The sequence below is a fragment of the Scyliorhinus canicula genome, chromosome 20, assembly GCF_902713615.1.
Source record: "Scyliorhinus canicula chromosome 20, sScyCan1.1, whole genome shotgun sequence".
NCBI lineage: Eukaryota > Metazoa > Chordata > Chondrichthyes > Carcharhiniformes > Scyliorhinidae > Scyliorhinus > Scyliorhinus canicula.
This window is the reverse complement of record NC_052165.1, coordinates 80,278,408-80,297,953: the sequence shown is the minus strand read 5'-3', so window position 1 is coordinate 80,297,953 and position 19,546 is coordinate 80,278,408. Positions and strand designations below refer to the sequence as shown.

At 45.2% G+C, this 19,546-nt stretch overlaps 1 protein-coding gene across 1 annotated transcript in view; it reads right to left on the bottom strand.

The window, feature by feature from the left end:
• The window catches only part of creb3l2 (cAMP responsive element binding protein 3-like 2), a 112,683-nt gene that overhangs the window by 33,031 nt on the left and 60,106 nt on the right, over positions 1–19,546 (bottom strand). Inside the window, exons 4-9 of the mRNA XM_038780851.1 lie at positions 16,212–16,299; positions 13,211–13,395; positions 12,462–12,611; positions 11,883–11,941; positions 5,892–5,960; positions 3,578–3,677 (exon numbers count right to left, since the gene is read on the bottom strand). Coding sequence (XP_038636779.1) covers positions 3,578–3,677; positions 5,892–5,960; positions 11,883–11,941; positions 12,462–12,611; positions 13,211–13,395; positions 16,212–16,299 — 651 coding nt within the window. The remainder of the gene's footprint in view (positions 1–3,577; positions 3,678–5,891; positions 5,961–11,882; positions 11,942–12,461; positions 12,612–13,210; positions 13,396–16,211; positions 16,300–19,546) is intronic.

Genomic DNA, 19,546 nt, shown 5'->3' with positions numbered 1-19,546 from the left:
CGGGGAGGTGATAAATGGGTTTGGGGAAATGCAATCGGTTAAGTCCCCAGGACCTGACGGATTCCCAGTGGAATTTTATAAGACGTTCTCTGGGTTACTGGGGCCGTCTCGTTAAGGTTATTAATGAGTCTCGGGAGCTGGGAATAACCCCCCCCTCCCCCCATGCTATCACAGGCATCAATTTCTCTCATCCTGAAGCAAGATAAGGACCCAAAGAACTGTGGATCATACAGTCCAATTTCCCTGCTGAAAGTTGATGCTAAATTGCTGGCAAAGATCATGGCCACTTGAATTGCATCCCAGAGGTAATCGGGGGAAGATCAGGCAGGATTTGTGAAGGGCAGGCACCTGACGTCCAATATTAGATGGCTTCTTAATGTTATAATGATGCCAGTGGAGGGGCACGATGTGAGGTGGTAGTAGCCATGGACGCGGAGAAGGTTTTCGACCGGGTGGAGTGGAAGTACCTATGGGACATTTTAGGCAGGTTTGAGTTCGGACAGGGATTTGTGGATTAGGTCGGGCTGTTGTATCAGGCCCCGGTGGCAAATTATGAAGGAATTTGATAGCTAAATATGGAGAAATGGTTTTTACTATTGGCAACCAGAGAACGAAGATTTACAGTAATTGGCAGAACTCAAGGAGGAGATGGGAATTGTGTTTATGCAGCATGAAATTCACTGACTGAAATGGTCAGGTTGATCTTTCAAAAGGGAACTGGATATATACTTGAAAAGGAAAATTCTGCCAGAAGGAAAGAGTGTGAAACTATTTGGAGAGCTCTTTCAGAGAACTGGCACAGGCACAATAGACCAATTTCGGAGTGGTATGATTCTGAGCTGTACTTATCTAAAGTGGAAAAAGCAGTTAGGTTCCATTAACAAATGCATATAGCTCAATTCTAAAGAAGCTGCATTGCACAAAATATTGACCTGGCTCTATTTGGAGGACTGCACCGAGTTTTTGTCACCTAATCACATGATTGATAGCAATTTCTTTGAGAAGGGTCAAGAATTCTATGTATTGGAAATTTTAATTATGTAATATGATGAGGAAGTTGCAACTGTTTCCTGGGATAAGAGGAGACTTCAAGCTAGTACAAGTTTTCAAATTGTAAGTGAGAATTGAACCAGGCAAATTGTTGGTTCAAAACCTCACCAGGGCAGCTGGCAGAATTTAAATTCAAGTTATAATCTGGAATTGAAAAGCTCCGGTGGGATTCTCCCCGGCCTCCCAGCCGCGTGTTTCTTGGCGCCGCGAGGTTCGCTGGCAGTGGGCTTCTCTGCTCCAACTGTTGTCAGCTCCCATTGAAGCCACCCCACATCGCCGGAAAGCCTGTGGGCGGATATGCGCTGCCGACAGGAACAGAGAATCTTGCTGCCAGTGAATGGACAGAGAATTCCGGTCCTAGACTCAGTAATGGTGACCATGAAATCTTTGGACGGATTGGTAGCACAGTTGCTTCACAGCTCCAGGGTCCCAGGTTCGATTCCCGGCTTGGGGTCACTGTCTGTGCGGAGTCTACACATTCATCCCGTATCTGCGTGGGTTTCCTCCGGGTGCTCCGGTTTCCTCCCACGGTCCAAAGATGTGGCGGTTAGGTGGACTGGCCATGATAAATTGCCCTTACTGTCCAAATCGGTTAGGTGGAGTTATGGGATATGGTAGAGGTATGGGTTTAAATAGGGTGCTCTTTCCAAGGGCCGGTGCAGACCTGATGGGCCGAATGGCCTCCTTCTGCACTGAAAATTCTAGGATTCTATGATTGTTGATTGTTATAAAAACCCATCTGGTTCAGTGGCCGTGAATTAAATCTGCTGTCCTTACCTGGTTTGGCCTACATGTGACTCCAGACCCCCAGCAATGAAGGTGATTTTTAACGGTCCTCTGAAATTACTTTCCAAGCCACTCAGTTCAAGGGCTATTAGGGATGGGCAACAAATGCTGGTCTTGCCAGTGAAACCCACATCCCATGAAAGAATAAATAATACTTGCAAATAAAAAAAAAAAAAAAAAATTTTTTTTAAATGCATCTGTGAATATAGAAGCGCTGTGAAATTGAAAGAACAAGCTATGGGTGGGGGAGGAACAAAGATCAGGGGCGAAATTCTCCGACCCCCAGCAGGGTCGGAGAATCGCCTGGGGGCGCCTAAAATCCCGCCCCCGCCGTGGCAGAGATTCCCCGCCACCCGGGAAGTGGCGGGGGCAGGAATCTCGCCACTCCGATCGGAGAGGCCCTGCGGTGATTCTCCAGCCCGGATGGGCCGAAGTCCCGCCGCTGGGAGGCCTCTCCCGCCGCCGAGGTTTAAACCACCTCTGGAACGGCGGGCTCAGCGGCGCGAGCAGGCCCCCGGGGGGGCGATCAAACCCCGGGGGGTGCCCCCACGGTGGCCAGGCCCGCGATCGGGGCCCCCCGCTCAGACTCCGGGCCAGTGCCCTGGCTGCACTCTTTCTCCTTCCGCGCCGCCACGGCCTCTGCCATGGCGGAAGTGGAAGAGAACCCCGCATCGCGCATGCGCCGGCAGTGAAGTCAGTGGCCAGCTGCCGCTGATTTTACTGCCGGCACATGCGCCGACCGGCGAAAGCCTTTTGGCCAGGCCCGCTGCCGGGGGCGCCGGATTTTTGCGCCAGTCTTCTGGTGCTAACCGCTCCGGCGCGGGGCTGGCCCCCAAAGGTGGGGAGACCTTTGGGGAAGCGCGACCCGAGTGGTTGGCGCCACTCCCCTACTCCTGGACCCTCTGTCACGCTGGGTAGGGGAGAATGCCGCCCCAGTTCTGAGAAAAGTCAAGATAATTTTGGGAGAGAAATGTTAGGAAGACTAACTTATGTTCAAAAGTGCAGTTAATTTTTCACAGCAAATTGCATAAACTTTGAATGCCTCCCGAGACATATTCAAGAGACGGATAGATAAAATTTAGATTTCACCAAGGGCACTTTAAATAACCATCAAAATCTCATCTAAAAGGCTTGTTTTATAGTTATCTGCTGCACAAGGTAATGTCAATTGATCAAACAGATTTGGAACACTCAGGTTTCTTGTACTTTAGAAATGGTTACCAATAAATGGGGTTGCAAAACCAAATATTGAACTCAATTATTTTGAGTGACGATGTGCTGTTTTAGCATAGATTCTCATCTTATGCGATGGCTCGCAGTTATTATGAAATAAAGAAAGCATTGGACCCTAGTGGTAGACATGTCATACTTCTGAGACAGGCAGGGCAAACAACAGCACTGATTAACAAGTGAAAACCTCCAACACTGCGCAGAGAACTAAAAGACATCTTGTTGTGCCATTAAACATCCAAAACGAAAAGATTGCTATTCGCAGAACCTTCACACAGCATAGATCTCATCAGAGGCGGCAATTAGGAAAACTCCAAAAACTCAGGAGGCACGTTTATTTTATAAAACATCAGAGGGAGAAGGGGGCCACATAACAATGATTTAAATCTTTTTAAGGTGCTTTCCTCCTGCGACCTGGTCTTATTTGTCTGTGGAGGATCAGAATGAAGAGGAATTTCCAATGGTTTGTTTTCATTCGATATATTGACAGCAGAACAATCTTTGATTTTACCATTAAGCATGTGCTGGTTTGTGTGCTGGCCATCTTGCAAGGTCTGGGCACCTTCCCTGCCACCAGGACCTGGAGTCCCTGTAGCTGCTGGAGCAAGGACCTACGGAATAAAATATTTTCACTCAATTAGACAATGACACTAAAGGTTTAGAACCAATATTATTGGATAATGGTTTTCCAATTAAGATTTCTCCCTCACGTTTAACACAGAAGTGGATGATGTACACATCCACATGAATGAGACCAATGCTTCTTCAAGCTAGGCAGACAGGTAGCTTTCTTTATGGAAGATGGGAGACTGTACCGGCTTTATGTTAAACAAAGCTGACAAACTTCACATTAATATTAAAAGCCGACAGATGCAGTACTGAAGGTTGACACTAACAGGGTCAAACTGAGAATGCATGAATTCAAATGTTAAAAAGACACTTGCATTTATACAGCAGGCGAGGGACTTCCAGTTAGGAGAGATTAGAGAGACTAGGATTGCTCTCCTTAGAGCAGAGAAAACGAAGAGGGAATTTTAAGAGGAGAAACAGTTCCCACTGGCAGGAGTGTCAATGGCGAGAGGATACAGATGTAAAATAATTGACAAAAGAACCAGGTTACTGAACCAGGTTATTGAGTTGGATGATCAGCCATGATCGTGATGAATTGCAGAGCAGGCGCAAAGGGCCAAAAGGCCTCCTCCTGCTCCTTATCTATGACAAGAACCCCATTGGCGTATATTTACATATGATTAGTGGGCCTCCCGCTGTAACATACCACCCTCGCTGGCAATGTGACGTCACATCGGAAGGGTTTACAACAAGTTTTTAAAAACCGGGAAGTGACTGTATAGAACATAAAACATACAGTGCAGAAGGAGGCCATTCGGCCCATCGGGTCTGCACCGACCCATTTAAGCCTCACTTCCACCCTATCCCCAGAACTCAATAACCCCTCCTAACCTTTTTGGATACTAAGGGCAATTTAACATGGCCAATCCACCTAACCTGCACGTCTTTGGACTGTGGGAGGAAACCGGAGCACCCGGAGGAAACCCACACAGAAGAGAACGTGCAGACTCCACCGTCCAGCGTGGAATCAAACCTGGTACCCTGGAGCTGTGAAGCCACTTGTGCTACCGAGCTGCCCATGTGTATCAAACAAAAAGGCAGGAAAAACCGGCAGTGCAGCCTGTGGGCTACAGCCTGCTTTTCTCACCCAAGTTGACACTTACAATTCTGCCCAATGGAACGAATAGTCTTCAGCGCTATAAGGTTAATTAATTCTATCATGCAAAGGGAATAAAACTGCAGGGTCACTTTGAAGTTATGATGCTCTTGTCAGTCAAAGACAAGATACTGGAGACACATAGGCAATTTCAGTAATAGGATTATAGAAAAGTAGCAAAATAATAATAATAATAATAATAGCTTATTGTCACACGTAGGCTTTATGTGAAAAGCCCCTCGTCGACACATTCCGGCGCCTGTTCGGGGAGGCCGGTAGGGGAATTGAACCCGCGCTGCTGGCATTGTTCTGCATTGCAAGCTAGCTGTTTAACCCAGTGTGCTAAACCAGTGCCTTATCAGGCCACATTATCTGATATCAAGGCTAGTCAACACACTAGTAAATTTGATTCACTCCACACAAAAGAATTGGCCAAGGCACAGGGTGCAGCAAATGCTATGGGCCCCAAGAACATCCCGTTATCGTGCTGAAGGCTTGTGCTCCAGAACTAGCTGCTCCCAGCCACGCTGTTCCAGTACAGCCATAACACTGGCACCTATCCAATGATTACCCATTCTGGAGAGGGTTAATCATTGACTGGTACTTAAATGGACTACCCATATGGCATGGCTCCAAGAGGTCAGAGGCAGGAAATTCTGTCTGTCACCTACAAGCCGCAAATCAAGAGTGTGATGGAATACTTTCCACTTGCTTAACTGAGCGCAGCTCCAACAAAACTTCAGAGCAGCCCACTTGATCGGCACCCCATCCACCACCTTCAACATCCGCTTCTCCATCACTGATACACAGTGGGAAGGAACAATGTGTACCATCTCCAAGGCGCAATGCCAGAAATGCTCACGTCTTATGAACAAATAAAAAAATACAAGCAGTAAAATGAGAAAATCAAAGCAGGTCATCATTTACTCACTCCTCAGTCTGATCAACCATGAAACCGTGAAGAGCCTGTTGCAGATTAAACTCTGAACTTGTATTTCAGGAATGAGTGAGTTTAGGCTCTGGTTCAAATGGCGATTAGATTGGAATAAGACAACAAGTGAATATAAAGCAAGACATAAAAGCCGAGAAGTATTCTTACCTGTTTGCTTTTTCCAGATTTTCCACCTTTTTACGTAGTTCACTGTTTTCATTCGAACAGGATTCCACCCTGGTAATAACAAGATGGAACAGAGATGAAAAAGTGCTTTTATCATTTGGGAAAGGGATGTGTTGGCTTTATACTGCTATCCCAGGAGGAAGATGGCAAATGAAAATTAATCAGTTGACTATATCTGAGAGGCGGAAACACGCCGGCTGTTCTACACATGTGCAAACGCGCGCGGGCCGGTTGGAGCTGCAGGAACCACACCGGCGGCAACCTAGCTCCCTAGGAAGGGGAGAATTCCTCACTTTTGTGCGCCATTGACGCTGGAGTCGTTGCCGCTGGTTTTCATGCCGGTGTGGGGTCATGGCCCCATTATTGGAGAATCCCAACCATGTGTTCCATTTTGTTTTCTGCACTGAGTGCTGAATTTGGGTGCTATAGAGAGTATATCCGGAGCACCCGGAGGAAACCCACGCAGATACGGGATGAATGTGTAGACTCCGCACAGACAGTGACCCCAAGCCGGGAATCGAACCTGGGACCCTGGAGCTGTGAAGCAATTGTGCTATCCACAATGCCACCGTGCTGCCCAGCAGGTTTCCCGATCCACCATGGTGGGCACCAGCAGAACATCCCACAGGAAATCCATGCTGATTTTTGGACTCCCACTGAATTCTATACCTCCCCACTCCCCTCCCCCTCTACCATTGAACTTGTCGGCAGGGATATGGGAGAATTCTCCCATAGTGCCCACCATTAGATGTATTCCGCGACTGGAGAACATTTGCTAAATAATACTCAGTGTGCTAAGAACTGATAACCAATTTAAGGTTGTCAGTCGTGCTCGCAGTGTGGCGCATGTGCGTGCACTGGAAGCTGCATATATTAAGAGACAGGGCCCTGTTCTTTGCAAACAGAAAGAACATGCACACACATTGCGATTGTTTCAGCTAAGCAAAATAAGTGACAGCTATTCACTGATTCATTCCCCACAGCAATTACCTTGACCAATCAGGGTCAAGCCGCCTTGTTTAAATTTCAAACAATGCTTGGCAGTTATCTGTCAGTCATCATTAACTGGTGCATTCTCCGTGGAAATGCCTCAATCAATCAGCATTCCCTTCTCATACAGTATAAATTGTTGTTTTCCCCTTATACTGATATTCTTGTGAGATTTTCTGATGAGTGCAAGACAAAAGGTTTTGACACATCTTTTTTTCAAGTTCTGTACTGCCAAATGACTAGTCATTTCATTAACTTGGACAAATGTAGGAAATACTATCTTAATAATGCTTTGTTGCAGAGATGAGAGACATAAAGCATTTCTTTATCTTACTGCCTGGAAAATATTTGTAAGAGTTTTATTCTCTCTTTTGGGCAGAGTAGCAGTACAGTTTACAGCTTGCATCTGATTCACCTCATTTTCCTGGGCCAGAGCTTATTGCATATGCAGGTCATGCACCCAACCTCGATTTTCACCACCAAGAGGCACCCAGGAAATTAAAGGTGGCGAATAGTTGCCATGGACTCAACACAAGCTCCTCTGAAGCCCCCTTGGGTGGGAAATGAGGCCTCTAAAGTGCCATGTATTCACCAACATTGTAGCCCTGAGGAAGTGGCAACAACTGGAGAAAAAAGGAAAAAGGGCCAGAGACTAAGGCCATGAACCCGCTATCATTTCCATGTAGGATCCTGGGAAGGAGGGCCAGCAGTGGATGCCAGTTACAGTAGTAAAGTGGCAGTGGGTCTCAATATCCAAACTTTTTGCTACTTCTCACTATGATTTTCCAGGCAGAGATTTGAAGAAGACATTTCTCCATGTCATTATCAATGCTGTTATGGGCCAGGGTTCAGAGAACCCAAAGTGTATCATGGAGTTCACCTGACCAACAATATTTAATAGATTGTGGTATGGGGAGCACACGGCCCACTCTACAGCTGTGGTACAGCTGAAATGAAAAGTATTTTTGAAAGCAAAACAATGTTTATTCTATGAACTCAAGTTAACCTTTTTAAAACAAACAGTGAACATCTTAGCAACCATTAACTCAAATACAACCCCCAAAGAATACAACACCAAGTAATGCATACGCTGTCCTTTTAACATCCAGAAGACTTACAAAAAACATAACCTTTAACAGGTTAAAGTCACTACTCAGAATATTTATAATTCTGAATTCACCAAATGATCAAGAGATAGTCTTTTCATGGCAGAGAGAACAGCAGTACAGCTGCTTTGTCTGGCTTCAGCTCCAACACTGAAAACAAAACCAAAAAGACACAGACACACCCAAGCTTTTCTCAAAGTGAAACTAAAAAGCAGAGCCAGAGCTCAGCACCACCCACACTCTGACATCACTGCAGTAACATGAGCAGCCAAACATTTCTTAAAGTGACATTCTCATGCTCATGTTATCTATGAGGAGTGGGCTGAAAGTGGAGTTGAAGCAGGTCATCTATTATTGTATTGAATGGTGGAACAGGTGCAAGGCAACGTATGGTCAACTCTTGCTCCTATTTCTTATGTTCATATGCTCAAATGTCTCAGATAGAGACAAGTCATTCCACCTCCCTAGCGAAGAAAGACAAGGGGCTGGATTCTCAGTCCTGCCCCGTCAGTAACGGGATCCTCCATCCCGACAATGAGGTTTCCGCCGTTGGGAAATCCGCCGGCGTGAGTGCGCTGTCGGCGAAGCGGGGTATCCCGCCAATGGAGAATCCAGCCCGCGATGCCCCATTTTTATTATTCTACTCTCCCAGACAGAAGGGCCGTTCTGTCCTATCGGACTCCAAGATCTTTGATCTTCACCCTTGAGATAGACAATCAAATAAGTGGATTTTCTTTTAATGAAAAATTGTAGTAAGGACACAAGTCAGAAAGAAAGAACGCCTTTGAATAGCATCCATCATATCATTATGACATCCAAAGTGGCCAATTAATTACTTTTGAAGTGCAGTCACTCATGTTATCAGAAAGATGTTGACCAATTTGCAAACAGCAAGGTTTTGTTGCCTTGCTATACGCATTCGCTGGTACTTTTAAAAAAAAAACAGTACAGTAAATGAACAAATACAAGATCATTTAGCGATACAGATTAGGGAATAAACATTTATTGCGACACCAACTGATAATACCATGAGATTTTTTTTTTTAAACATCCATTTGAACAAGCAGCCAGAGATTGAACAATTCATTCAAAAAATGATGGCCAGATTTTCCAGTAGTGAAGACTGTAATAGATATTTAGAACTTTATCTTAATTTAATTGCAGTATGGTTCATGAAGTCTACCCTTGATGGAAAGGGTTATTTGTCATGAAGGGGGTTATTTGGCATGGAGAGTGTAAGGTGCTGGGTAGGGGCATAGGTTGATGGGAGTTGGCACCAAATTGGCATTGGGACTCTAAGGGGTCATGGGGATAAGTTGGGGGAGGGTTGAAGAGTTGGTTTGGAGGGTACGAGGGCCCATGGGGGTATGGGTTGGCAGTGCATTCCACACACCCACCACTCTCTGTGTAAAGAACCCACCTCTGACATCTCCCCTATCACCTCCAATCACCTTAAAGCTATATCCCCTCGTGACAGCCATTTCTGCCCTGGGGAAAAGTTTTTGGCTATTCACTCTATCCATGCCTTTCACACCTCTATCAAGTCACCTCTCTTCCTTCTTTGCTCCAGTGAAAAAAGCCCTAGCTCCCTCAATCTTTCTTCAGAAGACATACCCTCCATTCCAGGCAGCATCCTGGTAAATCTACTCTGTACCATCTCCAAAGCATCCACATCCTTCCTATGAGGCGACCAGAACGGGACACAATATTCCAAGTGTGGTCTAACTTAGCTACAGCAAAACCTCGCGGCTCTTAAACTCAATCCCCCTGTTAATGAAAGCCAACGCACCATACGCCCTATCAACCTGGGTGGCAACTTTGAGGGATCTATGTATGTGGACCCCAGAGCCCTCTGTTCCTCCACGCTTCCATGAATCCTGCCTTTAACCCTGTATTCAGCATTCAAATTCGACCTTCCAAAATGAATCACTTCACATTTATCTAGGTTGAACTCCATCTGCCACTTCTCAGCCCAGCTCTGCACCATGTCAATGTCCTGCTGTAACCTGCAACAGCCCTCAACATTATCTACAACTCCCCCAACCTTCGTGTCATCGGCAAACTTACTAACCCACCCTTCCACTTATTCATCCAAGTCATTTATAAAAATCACTAGAGCAGAGGTCCCAGAACAGATCCCTGTGCGACACCACTGGTCACCGACCTCCAGGCGGAATATTTTCCATCCACTACCACTCGCTGTCTTCTTTCGGCCAGCCAATTCTCTATCCAGACAGCCAAATTTCCCTGTATCCCATGCCCTCTAACTTTCTGAATGACCCTACCATGGGGAACCTCATCAAATGCCTTACTGAAATCCATATACACAACATCCACTGCCGACCTTCATCAATGTGTCTTGTCACATCCTCAAAGAATTCAATGAGGCTTGTGAGGTATGACCTGCCCCTCACAAAGCCATGCTGACTATATTTACTCAAACTGTTTTTCTAAATAATCATAAATCCTATCTCTCAGAATCCATTCCAATATTTTGCTCACCAAAGACGTAAAACAGATGGATCTGTAATTCCCAGGGATTTCCCTATTACCTTTCTTGAACAAGGGAACAACATTCGCCTCCCTCCAATGATCCGGTACTACTCCAATGGAGAGTAAGGACGCAAAAATCATCGTCAACGGCGCAGAAATCTCCTCCCTCGCTTCCCGTAGTAACCTTGCGTATATCCCGTCAGGCCCAGGGGACTTATCTATCCTGATGCTTTTCAAAATTTCCAGCACATCCTCCTTCTTAATATCAACTTGTTCGTCTATTAACCTGGTTCGCTCTGTTCTCATGAGCAAGCGAATACTCTCGAGTGAATACTGAAGCAAAATATTCATTTAGGGCCTCCCCATCTCCTCAGACTCTAGGCACAAGTTCCCTCCACTATCACTGATCGGCCCTACTCTCACTCTGATCATCCTCTTATTTCTTACACAAGTGTAGAATGCCTTGGGTTTTTCTCTAATCCTTCCCGCCAGGGCTTTTTCATGCCCCCTTCTAGCTATCCAGCACTCGCAGAAAGAGCACCTTAAACAACCCCCACATTACTGTTGTGCATTTCCCCAAGAACAACTGTTCCACTTTATGCTCCTTATGGTAAAGGTCAAGTAGTTGTGGTCACTGTCACCGAAATGCTCTACCACCAAGACATCTGACACCTGGCCTAATTCGTTCCGAGCACTAAGTCCAATCTGCACCCCCCCTACACGCACGCACACACGCACGCACACACACGCGCACACATTGGGGGTTCTATAGAAAACCCCCAATAAAGTGACTGCTCCTTTCTTGTTTCAGACTTTCACCCATGCTGACTCAGTAGACAAACCCTCCTCAACTACCTCCTTTTCTGTAGCTGTGATGCATTTCCTAATTAACAGTGTCACTCTCCCTTCTCTATTACCTCCCTCCCTATTCTTCTGAAAAGATCTAAATCCCAGAACATCTAACAACCATTCCTGCCCCTGTAAAATCCATGTCTCCATAATGGCCACAACATCGTAGCTTCCTCCCACAGTCCAAAGACGTGCAGGTCAGGTAGATTGGCCGTGCTAAATTGCCTGTAAGGTCCCAAAAAAAGATTAGATGGGGTTATTGGATGACAGGGATAGGGTGGAAGTGAGGGCTTAAGTGGGTCAGTGCAGGCTCGATGGGCCGAATGGCCTCCTTCTGCACTATATGTTAAATGTTCTGACAATGTAGCACTTCTTCAGTACTCCATTGAAGTCAACCTTGTACCCATAGCTTTGACTCAAGAGGTGAGAAATTATTCTGAGCAAAAGTATAACAAAAAGAGTAAAAAGTATTTTTTTAAAAAGAGCATCAACTACAAAATGATCAGGTCTATTGTGACTTTGAACAATCGCTTACTTTTTTTCCAGCGTATCCATGTATTCTTTTTTCTTCCTCCTGCTTTCTTGGGCAGAGATCTGCCAACAACAAACATTATCACAGCTTGTCTCCTACCTTGGGAACAATCTGATTTCAAGAACTGATGATAGACTTTCATGATTTATAATCTTTAATGCACCATTAAGTTTTACTTAACACAGTACACATTAAACTTTCATAAAAAAATGGGAGTCAGTTACCTGCCTGGAAATCAACAGCTGAGGGACCCACCAGCCTACTTTTGCTTCAAATTCACATGAATGTCTAATCTCATGATCAAAACACATTAAGTTAGCTTCATGGGATGTATTAGTTTTCTGTTAACTGTAAGGTTTTCCCATCTACTGTACTAATTGATCCAGTTTGATTAATGCACATGGATTTAACAATATTTCAGTATTGCTCCATGTTCAACACATTTCTGTGATACTTAAGTCATTTAGAGATAATTGGAACTTAGCAATTTCCATTTATTAAAACAAGTGTTACTGCATTTTCAACAAGATACTATGAGGCCACGAGCTTGCGAAGCAACACTTTAATGTTTATTTTTCTTACCTTATTTTTAATTTTCCTGCGTATCTTCTTGAGTGCTTTTTCTTCTGCTTTTGTAAGTGGTAGTTTGATAGGAACTGGATATCCTTCTGCAATCAGAGTCCGTTTCTCTTCCTCTGTCAGCAGCAAAGGTCCTGATGAGCCTTGCAGCTTCTGGGGTGAAGAGAAATTTGGTTACATCTTTGAAGGGCTTTCACTCAATTCCACCTTATTCTGGTGACGATTAACAATTGCCAATAACAGGAAGGAGTTGGACTTCCTTAATTCGTTGAACTAGATTCACATGCAATTCTGGAATGGGGAGGTGAGGCTGAGCGATGCAAGACCAGACCAGCACCAGACCACAGTAATTGTGTGAAGCCAGTAAAAGCATTGCTATTTCTTCCAGCTTCACAAAATTACAAATGTTAAAACTTTCAAAGCGGTTTCTCTTTAAGGACCATGGCTTTGGCAGTTCAACAGTAGTGCTAATATTCAGCGATATGTCCTTTAAAACAGCAATCAGGATCATAACTACATCTTTAGGTCCCCAATTTATATGGGTAGGTAACGTGCTTCAGATGGGGTATAGTAACCCTGAGCTCTACAGCTAAATGGCCCCCATTATCATCCATACCCAAGAGTAGAGGCAAATGTTCTGCTTTCAGAACTTTACTAATGCTAGGTTATCAATTACTGCACCTAGCTTTCTAAAACATATGGCAAAAGATGGAGTTATAGGATTATGATTTACTAATAAATACGTCTCTTACATGTGGTGCAGTGAGAAGAGGGGAGCTGGACAAGGCAGATGGCGTACGGGTTATGCTTTTTTCTGCGGGCTGTGCCTGCATAGAGTCAGGTGATTGAACAGAACGTGTTGGGCTTTGTCCGCCCTCGCAGTCGCTACCGTGGCTGCTCGGTGGGGTTGGTGGTAGTTGCAGAATATCTGCTCCTGCTGTAAAGAATAGAAAAACACAGTCACCATTTAAACTCGGGCTCAGCCCATGTCTTGGGTAAATTGTCCTCAGGATAGAATGAACCGGTGGATGGATATGTGAAATTAAAACTATTTGCATTTTTCCAAAAGCGAGATATACACACAAATATAAATTGAAAATTGCATACGTTACACTTCCATTGGCCCAACATTAAGATTTCCTGATCTTATTGCATTCCACTTTGTTATCTGGTCAAAGGCTACCAGAGTGGGAGCAGAAGAGGGAGAGAAAGAGAGAGACAGAGAGACAGTGAGAAAGAGACAGGGAGGGATGAAAGCAGGTGAGTTAGAGACAGAGAGAGTCAGCAAGCCTTTCCTGACCTCAGCTCAATTCTGTCACAAGGTGAAAAACACAAAGGAACTAGAGTGATACTTGACTTTGACATAGAGTCATCCAGACTCAAAACATTGCCTCCCTTTTCTCTCCACAGATGCTGTCAGACCTGCTGAGATTGTCCAGTATTTTTTGTTGTTGCTTCAGATTCCAGCACCCGCAGTAATTTGCTTTTATCTAGAGTGGTATCCCACCCCCCTTTCCCTTTATTGAGAAGCCTTAGTGAGGAGCTAAGACTCGTAGTGTAAAGTACTACCATAGTCGACATCGGAGCAGAGAAGGCTGGAATCAAATTGGCCATGTGAGGTTTTCTCTTGCATCCTGCCTGTAAAGATGTACAAGAGAAGTGAACCATAAGCATTCCAGATATGGAAGCATGTACTTGGATTTAAGAAGTAACAGCTGAGGAAATGTGCAAGTTCTCCTGGAAAACATAGGTTATAACCAAGTGAAGAATGTCAATATGTGAGGGAGGGTTGACAATAGGAAACAATATTTTTGAAGAACTGAAGTAACAAGATTTTAATTCCCACAAAATGCATGAAGATTATCAAAATGTTATGGATTCAACTGTGAGTGAATTTGTGGCTAATATTTTAGGAGCCCTCTAAATGTAGGCTGCAAACATTTGAACAAATACAGCCCCAATATGAGTGTCTTGGGTTACAGGAAGATAGACGGGATGGTCAAATGGGCAGATAAGTGACAATTGGAATTTAACCCTGAAAAGTGTGATATAGAACATAGAACATAGAACAGTACAGCACAGAACAGGCCCTTCGGCCCTCAATGTTGTGCCGAGCCATGATCACCCTACTCAAAACCACGTATCCACCCTATACCCGTAACCCAACAACCCCCCCTTAACCTTACTTTTATTAGGACACTACGGGCAATTTAGCATGGCCAATCCACCTAACCCGCACATCTTTGGACTGTGGGAGGAAACCGGAGCACCCGGAGGAAACCCACGCACACACGGGGAGGATGTGCAGACTCCACACAGACAGTGACCCAGCCGGGAATCGAACCTGGGACCCTGGAGCTGTGAAGCATTGATGCTAACCACCATGCTACCGTGAGGCCCCGTGAGTACTTGGCACATCATAACATTCAAGGCTATGGGCTAAATGCTGGTAAATGGGAATCGGTAGGTTTTTCACGTGTTGGTGCAGACTAGATGAGCCAAAGGGCCTCTTCCAAACTAAATTGTTCTTTGATTCCGTGATTATTAAAAGAGGGATTTTTGAATGCCAGTTAACCTTCTCTTTAAAAAGTATATTTTCTTGCCGTGGTCTACCAAACACAAAAGCTGTAAGTAGTAGTCAGCATGAATGTAAACATGACAGATAATACCTCACCTGGCAACTAACATTCTTTGGAAAGTTGAGGCAGAGACCATAAAGTGCAAGGTGAATAAATGTTTGGCAGAATAAAGACAATTGGCTTTGACAGAAACTGATGATAAATGGAAAATAGAGACTTCTGTAGGTGTTATTTCAGAGAACCAGTCGGTGAAGGATAATACTGGAGTCAATCTTTACTTAGCCTTCCATTTGTTTACAAAGTGAAGCATTAACAAGCATACAGCTCCAAACACAGTTTCGGCCTCTTCACGGGTGCTCAAGCGAAACCTCAGTTAATGGTCTCCATATTCATGCAATGCAGATATCAGTTTATTTGATTTTCCTGTTTTTCTTTGTTTTTGCTGTCATCAATTTAATCCTTTCCCTTCCTATCCTTGAGACATCAGCTCTTTACAGCAGTCTTGTTCAATTGGCACCAATCACCTTACCCGACAGGTCAATTTTCATTTGTGAGCCTTACCAGTGAACGTGGCCAGACTGCTTAAAGATTATAGAGAAGCCTGAATTTGTCTTGCTGTCATATCCAGAGAGAGCAGAGGCTCACAATACAGCTGAGATTCATTTCACAGCTTTTATTCTTCTCAAAGCTTTTCCTATAGCTGCCTGTCTTCCTTAGGGGACCAAGTGACGTGCACAGAGACCAAGACACTTTTCACACACTGCAATAGGAATAAACTCGACTGGTTTGCATTTCCTCATTCCATGTTTTCTCCCATTTTTACAAATCCATGGTGCCATTGTTTCATGTCCCTACCAACTGGAGTTTGCACAGCTTCATACTCGGTATCTTTATTACTCGAATCTGCATATTAATCAATTGGCCACAATTTTCACACTAACATTGTAATGTTCGTACAGCATTGTTATTGTCCGTCTCAAATGTGTATAAGTAACATTGTTCGTATGACATTTTCTTCAGTTGTTTTGCAGTTTTTCAGATTACATTTAATCAAATTTAATTTTAAAACTCCACCTTATAAACAATTTCCTATCTATGAAGAATTAACTATCCAACTGGAGGCTCAGTTAGAAAGTGTGGGACAAAACGTCAGATTTTCAATTATGCATCTCACCTTCCTTCGGAGACAGATTGAGGAATTGATCCACCTCATGCGGTTCCAGTTTAATCTTTGGAAGAACCTTCTGTGAGCACGGTTTAGCCTGAAAAAGCACAGCATGAGTGAGTGTGAAATATTGATCACAAAGGCAGAGAACAAAAGAAGCTCTCAGTCTAGGGCAGGGAAATTCAGAGGTTATTCAACCAGCCACTTGCATAAAATGATCCAATAGGACACAGAGGTGACCTTGGATGAGAAACCTACAAAGATACTTGAGTAGTCAACCTCGTGACTTTTGGCTTACAAATATCGGTCTCAAAAATGTAAATGTTGTACTGATACTTAGTATAAAGAAGCAGTCCTGCACTTGACACATACAGGACACAATTCTCCTAAACAATGACCTGTCATTTTGGGTGTGTTTTGCGGGGTGATTCCCGCCGGGTGTTTGCGCACGATCCAGATTGCTATTCACCCACACTTGGTCGTTCTTTGGAGCTTGGGGAGATTCGTACTGAGTCATCCCACACTTGGATTTTTTTCTGGAGTGGGGAATTAACGATGTCGGCAAGAATGGCTCCTCGGAGATCAGAAGGGTGCCCAGATCTCAAAGTTAAGTTGAGGGTCCCCCACCACACAGGCATGGATATCGTGTCCTCCCAGACATGGGAAACACCCCCAACCCTTGACCCGGAGGGGCAACCTTCACCCCCATCAACCCGGCCCGGGTGCCAGGTTAGCGCCACCAAGGGACAGTAGCCAGGGATTGCAGGTTTAAGATACTCAGTGAAGCATAACTTAATACCATGACGAGGAGTAGGGGGGTGGAGAGATGTGGGAAATGTATATGTCACCACAAGATGTAATAATTATCTTTATTAGTGTTACAAGGAGGCTTACATTAACACTGCAATGAAGTTACTGTGAAAAGCCCCTAGTCGCCACACTCCGGCGCATGTTCGGGTACAGATGGAGAATTCAGAATGTCCAGTTTACCTAACAAGCACGTCTTTTGGGACTCGTGGGAAGAAACTGGTACCCAGAGGCGACATAGGGAGAACTTCTCAGAGACAGTGACCCAAGTGGGAATCGAACCCGGGGTCCTGTGCTGTGAAGCAACAGTGCTAACCACTGTGCTACCATGCAGCCCCCAAGGATCACATCAGATCTAAGCTCTTTAGGCCTGCCACATCCAGCTGTAAATGGTAATGGACAATTAAACAACTTACTGGAGGAGGAGGCTTCATCGAATCATAGAATCCCAACAGTGCAGGAGGCTATTCCGCCTATTGACTCTGCACCGACCCTGCGAAAGATCACCCTACCCAGGCCCAATCGCCCATAACCCCAACTAACCTTTTTGGATAAATTGCGGGCAATTTATCAGGCCCAATCCACCTAACCTGCATGTCTTTGAACTGTGAGAGGAAACCGTAACAGCCGGAAGAAACCCACGCAGACACGGGGAGAACTTGCAGACTCCACACAGACAGTCACCCGAGATCGGAATCGAACCTGGGTCCCTGGCACTGTGAAGCAACAGTGCTAACTACTGTGCTATCGTGCCTCCCTTATGATCTGGAATGCAAGAGTTGCAGAAGCAGATACAATAATAACGTTTGAATTGAGAACTGGCTCTTTCACTTAAAAATGAAAAGTTTGCAGGGCTATGAGGAAATGCTTGGAGAGTAGGTCCAATCTATAGCTCTTCCAGAACGCTAGCGATGACATGATGGGCCAAATGGCCTCCATTTGTTCTATTTAACAGTTTCTGATTCTATACATGCATTACATACTCAAGTTAGCATTAAGGAGTAGAAATTCTGCTGAAATCAATCCAAATGGCTTTCACGCTCCTTCAATCACCAATTTAAAAACTCTGCAAAAATAATTCTCATGGCAATTCTGACCACCATTTAAATTTAGAGCCTTGTTAACTTTGGACGGGCAACTTTATCATGATTGTAGGATCAAGATTTTGAGAGGAAGGCAGCAGCTTGGAGAGTAAAGCTGGTTTGTGTGGAACATCAGCAAATATGGACAGTTTGCTGGTATGAGATTCAACATCTGAGACAGATAAAAGATCTGATTCCCTTTAGGGAAGTAAGCATTGGAGAGGGAAGACGTAGGCAAAAGGGGCACTGGCAAGAAAAGTACCAAGAACAATAGGAGGAATGAAGGGAATGGTGGTGTTAAACAAGAGCTGGAAAAGATTAAGAGGTTTGGTTGGGAAGGGAAAGGTCATTCATTGAAGATCTGGCATAGTCTGGGTGGATGTAGGTAGTTAGCCTAGTTGGGCTAACCTGTTCTGGCTGGGGCAGACTTGGGCCCTACCTCACTGCAAAAGCATGGCATTAAGCCAGATTTTGGTGACCCTTGGATAACCAAGGCTGCTTCTTGGAGAAGAATAAAGTGTGGTCGACACTATACACAAAAATCACAATAGCAGGAGATCCACTCTTTCATTCAGACATGAGGATAAAGCTAACAGAGTGATGATGTGCCCACTGGGAGGAAAATTTACAATACTGAGGAAACTGTTCACGTTCTTTGGTAAAGATAATGGGCGCGATTCTCCGCCCCCCACGGCGGGTGGGAGAATAGCGGGAGGGCCTCCCGACATTTTCCACACCCTCCCGCTATTCTCCCCCCCCACGCCACAAATCGCCGCTCGCCATTTTTTACGGTGAGCGGCGGTTCTCCGAGGCCGATGGGCCGAGCGGCCGGGCCTTCACGCCCGTTTCAACATGGCAGCAAACACACCTGCTCGCTGCCGTCGTGAAACGGGTGTCAGATGCCCGTTTGGGGCATCTGGGGGACCGATTGGCACGGCAGTACCACAGCCATGCCAAGGGGGGCATAGTCCCACGATCGGTGCCCACCAATCGCGGGTCTTTTCCCTTCGCCGCCCCACAAGACCTAGCCGTCACGTCTTGCGGGGTGGCTGAGGGAAATGACGGCAACTGCGCATGCATCAGCCGGCGTGACGCTTGACGTGCGGCCTTGACGACCGCCGTGACGCATGGGGCCGCGCTCCTAGCCCCGCCCGGGGGGGGGGGGGAGAATCGGCCCCTGAAGTGGGCGTGAAGTCTGCCGTGGGTCATGGCCTGTCCCACGGCAGCCTTTACGATTCTCCGCATTTGCGGAGAATCTCGCCCAATGCATTTCTGAGGAGAATATTTAGGATGAATGAGATGTTTAATAATAATCATCTTTATTGTCACAAATAGGCTTACATTAACACTACAATTAAGTTATTGTGAAAAGCCCCTAGTCGCCACATTCCAGCGCCTGTCCGGGGACACTGAGGAAGAATTCAGAATGTCCAAAATACATAACAGCATGTCTTT